This window comes from Scylla paramamosain, chromosome 21 (genome assembly GCF_035594125.1).
Source record: "Scylla paramamosain isolate STU-SP2022 chromosome 21, ASM3559412v1, whole genome shotgun sequence".
NCBI classification, from domain to species: domain Eukaryota; kingdom Metazoa; phylum Arthropoda; class Malacostraca; order Decapoda; family Portunidae; genus Scylla; species Scylla paramamosain.
In genome coordinates this window covers 9271262-9279399 of record NC_087171.1, presented here as the reverse complement: position 1 = coordinate 9279399, position 8138 = coordinate 9271262, and the positions used below count along the sequence as shown (strand labels likewise).

At 39.0% G+C, this 8138-nt stretch overlaps 1 protein-coding gene across 1 annotated transcript in view; it reads left to right on the top strand.

Moving 5' to 3' along the window:
* The first annotated feature begins 1648 nt into the window (after positions 1 to 1648).
* Positions 1649 to 8138, top strand: part of LOC135110956 (complex I assembly factor ACAD9, mitochondrial-like) — a 14107-nt gene continuing 7617 nt past the window's right edge. Inside the window, exons 1-5 of the mRNA XM_064023672.1 lie at positions 1649 to 1937; positions 4213 to 4307; positions 4744 to 4847; positions 6904 to 7112; positions 7542 to 7778. Coding sequence (XP_063879742.1) covers positions 1794 to 1937; positions 4213 to 4307; positions 4744 to 4847; positions 6904 to 7112; positions 7542 to 7778 — 789 coding nt within the window. The 5' untranslated portion in view covers positions 1649 to 1793. The remainder of the gene's footprint in view (positions 1938 to 4212; positions 4308 to 4743; positions 4848 to 6903; positions 7113 to 7541; positions 7779 to 8138) is intronic.

Sequence of the window (8138 nt, the reverse complement as noted above, 5' to 3'; positions counted from 1 at the left end):
ACATCAGTGGGTTCTCCTCGTCATGCCTCGTCCACACAACACACCTACCTCGCTCTCATCCACTCGGCCAGTCGACGTCCTATCTTCTCATTCCCCTTGTGGTTGAGGTGGACCCCGTCTCTACCGTAGAATTTGTCCTGGTCGAGGATCCCATCCATGTCTAAGAAGCTCACTTTGCCCTTCTTCTCTGCCATTCATTCCATCTTGACCTTCATGAGTTTCATGCATATCTTGCGGTTCGTTTCTCTTTTGATCTTGTCGTACTGCACTCCTTCCCATGGGCGCCGCAGGACCCCCACCACAGCCACACACATCTTTTCTTCTGCTGGCTTCACTGCTTCTATCACTTCCTTTACTGTTTCTTCAGCACCTGTCTCTACTAAGTTGCTGCCTCCTCCTTGAATCACTAGCAGACTTCTTTCTTCCATTTCTTGCACTTCTTCCTGGACTTTCCTCTTAATGTCTTGGATCTTAGCACCTCCCATGCTGATGCATTCAATTTCCCTTCTCACGAAGTCGGGAGTCTTCCTTACCATGCTGTCTCCAATGACACGTACTACGGCTTTCTTGATTACTATTCTCTTCTTCCTTGGGCGTATGTCTATTCTAGCTACTTCCACCACTTCTTGCTGGTCTTTTCTCTCTTCAGTCCTCGTCGTTTGTGCTTCTGCCCCCTTAATCAGGTTTTCAGTTTGGGTGCTCTGCTCCACTCTTCTTTCTTCTTTTTTCTCATCTTGGCTCCTCCACTCAGTGAGGCTCTTGCTCAGGCATTCCCTGCATATGAACACCAGAAGCTCGAACCCCAGCGCCTTCATGTTGGCCTCCCTCATGCCCACATAGGCTACATGGAATCAAGCCATGCATCTCTCACATACCACAGCCCTTTGCCTGTTCGCCACATTCTCCTCGCATGAATCACACGCACTCATCACCATCTTCAGGGTATTTCAGCACACAGGCAAGAGAAAATAAACCACAAAAGGTAAATTTGCAGTTTCACCCAATATCCCCAATCTCTACCCACACCCCCCAAACCCCTCCAGCAAGCTTGGGGACCTGTGGGGAACCGTTTTTTTTTTTTTTTTTTTTTTTTTTTGGGGGGGTGGCACATACGAGTGATATATAGACTTTGAAAATGTAGGGAAATTTCCCTAGAAGTCAAGGAAATTTCCTAAATGTAGCAAACCAAAAACCTATTATAACCTGGGGGCTGTGTCCCCCTTGAACCCCCACCATTAGTATATTCCAACACAATCAGAAAGTTAAGGTAACCTAACCTAACCTAACCTTACCTAACCTAACCTTACCTAACCTTACCTATCCTAACCTAACCTAACCTAACCTTACCTAATCTTACCTATCCTAACCTAACCTGACCTATCCTAACCTAATCTTACTTAACCTAACCTAACCTATTCAAACATAACCATATTATTCGTTTGCGACAAGGTAATATGGGTTAGAAATGCTCCTAGCAGTGTGATCTAGACCGTGAGATACTTCATACTTACGTGCGGTTTATTGGAGGAAACTACAATTATACCCCACAAAAATTCAGAGAGCAAGGCAAAGCCACTTGCACACACCGCCAATGACCTGTGTGGCTTAGGAGTGATCCCGAGCCACCTGTACCATCAAAATCAAGATCAAGACATCTCCCCAGTGAAAGGAGAGGTGTTTGTAGTTGGCGCCGTGCTGCTGCTCACTGCGTTACGTCACCCTCGTCACGCGGCGCTTCTGGCAACGCTCCCTCACCACACCGTAAGTGGCCCCCGTGATCTCCAGTTGCAGGGATGTTGCTGCCGTGTCGATTGCTGCGTGGTGTGGCCCCCCAGCGGTTGTGGTTGGGTCTGGGATCACGGGTGGCAGGATCAGTGAACTCAGTGACCTCCTTCAGAACCATCAACACCTCGCCCCGGGACGCCTCCACTCCTGCTGTAAGTTGAGGGGTTGGATTTGTGTGTGTGTGTTTCTTTTTCTCAGCTGTTTGTATTTTCATTGCTAGATTAGTCTTCATAATCATCTACAATTAAGACGCATCAACCCGCGTACCATAGGCCCTCCTAGTTCATTGATCTGTAAGGTTAGGTTAGGTTTGTTATTTCCCATTTTATGTCCTTTATGCCATTTTAATACTGCAATCAGGTCTCTTATCAACACTCTCAACAAATGTAAAGAATATTTTTTTTCATATTTTGTATCTTGCAGCTTTTTAGGTGCATTATACTTCACATATACAAGCTCAAAGCTCACCTAAACATTTACCTCCTGTTTCTCTCTCCCATGTTGTGCTACTTAATTTAATTTAATTTTTTTTTTTTCAAATCCCTGTTTAATCTTCACTTATCAAACAGATGTAAATTTAAAAGCTTTTATCTTCTCTTATAATAAATATTGCTTATATCTGTATTTGCAGAACATAATATGGTCATTTGGTTATCAGTTAACTTGCCACACTCCATTTGTATTGTGTTGTCCCTCAATCCTAAATCCTCTGATATGCTGACTGTCGTATCAGTGGTAAGCTCTTTTTTAAAAAGATTGCTAGCAAATCAGAGAACTTAAGATTCAAGAAACACACAAAGCAAAGATAAAGCGAGTATGGCAGGATTGATGGTCATGATTGATCTTGACTGTATACATTAGTAAATCTTCAGTTTTATGTGGTTTGCACTGTAATTACATTCAATAGTGTGACATTGATGGGTCAGTGATCATCAGTTGTTGGTTTTAGCATCTTTATTTTGATAAATTGTGCCTGTGCCAGTGCCTATATTTGTAGTAATTTGGTCCTGAAGTGTGGAAGAAAAAAAAGTCTTGTGAGGAGCAATTATAAGATTTATCTGCTGTTGTGAAACATTTGACAGTTCAGTGGGACAGGGTCAAAGTAGATTAGATTAGATTGTGATACCTAACCCACCCATATCCCAGAGTAGGCCATCTATGGAAGTTGTTAATGGCAGATATCTGTTACTACAGATGAATACCTGTGTGAATATATGAATTTCAATAAAACCAGATGTTAAAGTAATGCTGAATACCACAGTTAAGGGGTTAAATCCCACAAATGAAACTACTAGGTTTATACCTTGTACAATAGTAGATTCTCCTCATATTTTCAGTGCTGTTCTGACACTACTATGTAAGTTATGTTTATTCTCCTCTCAGTTTAAAAGATTGCAAAGCCTACTAAATGACTGAACTCTTTCAAGAGGGAGGTTTCAATACACTTGTGCTTTAAATTTGGATAACAGCTTTTGACTCTGGAGACCAACACTGCATTTTTTTCTCTCTCTCAATTTTATTGCCCTTGGCCAGTGCCCCTCCAAAAAAAAAAAAAAAAATGTGCCACTGTCATTCATATGTTATCTCATTTAGTTCCTGTATAATAGCCATAATAATATGTGCTTCTTCTAATTCAACTTAGAGTTTTTTAAACTTACTTATATGATTAACTTTCCCAAATGTAAGCTAACCTTGCCATATGGTTTTCCTGGGAATTTGGCTGCTATATTGTAATGGAGTCGTGAGGAGCAAGTGCTTCTGGCTGATGGAAGTCTCTGGATTGTTTGTAAAAGTTTTTCTCATGCTATTCTATTGCAAATTGTGGAAAAAGTGTGACATTAAAGATGAAAATCTCTATGTAAATTATCATATCATATTTTTTCTCCAGTCAAACTAAGAAAGAATTCTGATATCCTGGCCAGGAACATCATAAAAGCACTGATAAATTGATCTTGAGGAGGGATCTTCATGCGGGATCAATTCCATGTCAAGACCACCATGGTAACATGGTTGTTATGATTCTTCCAACATGTTACCAGTCAGGTCTTAAGTAACCAGGCCAAATGTTTTTTTGGCTGGCCTTGACTACAGTGTGGCATTTAACTTTGATCAGTGTGTGTAGCATAATTTGTTCTGACCTGGTTTGACAGTAGAGTTGACCATCAAAATAATTTCATGCATATTATGTAAATATGCTGCAAATGCAAGTCAGTTTTGCAGAGAAATTGCTTTGCTTACAGAACTTTATTGGCATTAAAAATAATAGGATATAGATTTCACTAGTAGACATACAGCAACCAAAATATTTAATAGTTAGTCAAGAAAATAGTAGATTTGCATTGCTGTAGAGGAATTTTTGTACATTATATTTAATCAGTATTTATTGATTTAATTGTTTCTTCATTATTTTACTCTTTCTACCTTCAGGTCCAGCATGCAGAAGAGGAGAGTAGTTCCACTGAAGCTGTGAAACTAAAAAAGCCTAAACGTGCACCCTTCATTAAGAACTTATTTCTTGGGAGGTAAGAAGAGGAAAGTTGATAATCATTTCTTCATTCTGCAAGGTTCTATGCATGACACCTTGTGTTAAAATCAAACCATAGCAGGATGGCATTGATGTCAACTAACCACAGAGCATTGAAAGATGAGGCATCTGGAATTTTGGTTGTTTATTCCTCTCAACATTATCATAATGCAAGTGGCTTTGACTTTCATCAATCACAGCCCAAGACAACACACTTGTCACCTGGCCTGTGCTGCTTTTATTTAAGTCATTGCAGTCTCTGATTCAACAAGGCAGGTTTTTAGTGTGGCGATGATGCTTCCTCTTGATGATATGCACATTTCACATGCTGAAACATAATGCAAGTAATAAATTGTGACATGGTGTTTCTATCTACAGATCAAATTTTATTGTAGAAATGTGATTTTGATTTGCTCACATTTGAATATTTACAGGTTTGACAAGAGTGTACTTGAGTTTCCTGAAGTGCTGGATCAAGATCAACATGAACTGCTACATGAAATGGTTGTTCCCATCGAGAAATATTTCTTAGAACAAGGTATTATCTTTTTTTTTATTATGAGGATGGACTGTCCTCCTCTTAAGGCTTGGAGGCTAAAATGAGAGAAAATAGCTGTAAATGTATGTCTTGTCCTTGCTTCCTACCTTTGACAGGGATATCAGCTTGGAATTGGGAGACAGCTAAAACTGAGACACTTCCTAAGACCAAATAAAAGCTCATGTTAGTCAGAGGGACAGAGAATTATATAATTAATCCTGACCAATGAGAATCAGTTGTGCTGCAGCACCTTAGTATAAATATTACAGTAAGCCTTTAATATAACAAATTATCTTTGGGAAAGGCCAGTTAACCATACAAAAAGAAAAATATGCTGTATTCAGTGATCATTACAGCAAGGTCTTTTAGCAAACTTAGTTCATTATATAGAAGAAATGTCTTGGGTTGTGTTGGTGTAGGTGCTCTGAAGTCCGAAGCTTGCACCAGTTGTTTACTTTTCTATGCCTCTGTTATAACTTTAATAAGAGATTAGGCTTCATGTTAACAGTAGACTAATGCATTCAGTACTATCAACATATAGCAGGCCTTATGTTGTATGTAACTGCATAGATAAAGTACATGTTTTGTACAAGGACTTTGTGACTTCTTTTAAGTTTCCTTATACCGTGGAACCTTGGTTTTCTAACTTAATTTGTTCCTGAATACTTTTCGAAATCTGAAATGTTTGAAAACCAAAACTGTTTTCCCCATAGGAATCAATGTAAAATAAATTAATCTGTTTTCAGACACTTGTCTGCCATGTCTTAAAGGGGTAATGACTAATGCTCCCATTGCTAAGATGGCTGCTCCACATCTCCAGCTTAGATTTTTTTTTTTTTTTTTTTTTTTTTTATGTAGGAGGGACACCAGCCAAGGGCAACAAAAGTCCAATAAAAAAGAGCCCACTGAGATGCCAGTTCCTGAATAGGGTCTAAAGCGGTAGTCAAAAATTGAAAGATAAGTGTCTTGAAACCTCCCTCTTGAAGGAATTCAAGTCATAGAAAGGTGGAAATGCAGAAGCAGGCAGGGAGTTCCAGTGTTTACCAGAGAAAGGGATGAATGATTAAGAATACTGGTTAACTCTTGCATCAGAGAGATGGACAGAATAGGGGTGAGAGATAGAAGAAAGTCTTGCGCAGCAAGGCCATGGGAGGGGGGGAGGCATGCAGTTAGCAAGATCAGAAGAGCAGTTAGCATGAAAATAGTAGTAGAAGATAGCTAGAAATACAACATTGTGATGATGAGAAAGAGGCTGAAGACAGTCAGGGGAGAGCAGTTGAAATGAAAGAGTGATATGAGTGAACACCCCCCCTCCAGCCATGTGAAGCATACTCCAAACTCCTTTTATCCATAAAAGATGTATTTAATGAACTTAATGACACAGAACTCATCAAAAGATATTGCTTAGACTGTGCAGGTATGCTCTTTGTCACTGATCAAGTGAGGGAAGCCTTACAGAGTGACACAGAGAGGAGCAACCCACTGACTGACAAAATGAAGGTGATCATAATACTTAGACATCTTGCTGCTGGGAAAAGCTATCGGAAAAATGCAGTTGTGCAGTAGTGATGTTGTTGTGGTTCATAGAGAGAGAGCCACAAGAGGCTTGGGATTACTCCTGAGTGCCAAATCTTGTTTGTTTACATTGAGGTTTTTCAATGGAATCACATTTAACTTATTTCAAAGATTGAATAACTGCCGTACTCTCTGTTTCTTTCCTCCAAATATATAAAAATGAAGGAAATATTTATTGAAACTATAAATTTGTAATAAATAGCAGCTTTTGCTTTGTCTTGTAGTATTTGAAATCAAGTAACTGTTTGAAAACTGAATTATGGTGTGGCAACCAAAGCAGTTATGAGTTAAAAATTTTGTTTGAAAGCTGAATTGTTCAGAAAGGGAGACATTCGGTAACCAAGGTTCCACTGTATTCTCATGTTATGTTTGACTGACTTTCTTAAATATTATTTCAAAGTAAGCTGACTTTTATGTTCATGTAGTCTATGAAGGCTAATGTATATGTACTTTATTTCCTTTTAATTGTTTTAAAATGAAGTGGATGGACCAAAGATAGACAGAGAGGCAAAGATCCCTGAGGAAACCCTGCAAGGCCTCAAGGAGCTGGGCCTTTATGGGCAGCAGATCCCACAGGAGTATGGAGGTCTGGGTCTTGGGGCCACAGAGTATGCTAGGATTGCTGAGATCACGTCCATGGATGGATCAATTGCTGTCACCTTAGCAGCTCATCAGGCCATTGGTTTGAAGGTATTACTGTATTATTTTTATATTTGTTTCTTTGGTGTAAGGATACTGAATATATCTTTCTATTCAAAACCAATAGCATAAGCTTTTCAATGTCTTTGAACTAGAATTAATAGCAAATGATGTGATATTTACTGTTATTAATAGATTAATTTTGTGTGGTTCTACTGATGGATAATCAGTTATATTTCAGCTATTTTATTCTATTACTGAATATTTGATACTATAGCAGAGGGATTTTTAGATTTATTGTGCCACCAAGGTGAGTTAATGCTTCATTTTGATGTGTAGTTAACTGAAAGTGTCATCTTACACAAAATATTTTTTCTTTACAGTACTGTGCATGCAGATAAGAACATGTTGCAAAATCAAACTTTTTTTCCTTTTGTGACATTTATTATTATTTTTAAGTGTTCAATAATTTTCTTTCAGGGTATTTTGATTTGTGGGACAGATGCACAGAAGGAAAAATATTTGCCACGTCTGGCCTGTGGTGACTGGACAGCTGCCTTTTGCCTGACAGAGCCCAGCAGTGGGTCTGACGCTGCCTCCATCCAGACTCGTGCCACACTCTCTGATGATGGAAAGACTTGGGTACTCAATGGAAGCAAAATCTGGATATCAAATGGAGGTTATGCTGATCTCATGACTGTGTTTGCCAAGACTGCAGTAAGTTTGTGTTATGGTACTGCAAACCTTTGATTTTTTGGCACATATCCTCCCAATAACATATATGAACTCTATTTTTACAAGGAATAAAACTGACAAAAAGGATACTGGATAACATTACTTGGCACTTTTGACTTGTATCTGTTTTGTGCCTTCTGTTCCTTAGGATACAATCCATTAGGTTTTCTTTGTCATCTGTTGGTGTTCCTTCAGTTGGTGGGATTTTAAAGCAGACTACATGCACCAGAGGGTGTAAAAAAGTGAACGAACCAGTTAGGGACTGGATTGAGAAATAAAATGAAGAGAATGATGCTCAAATTTTAAAAAAAATTTAAGGGTAGATGTTAAGTGGAAGTGGTT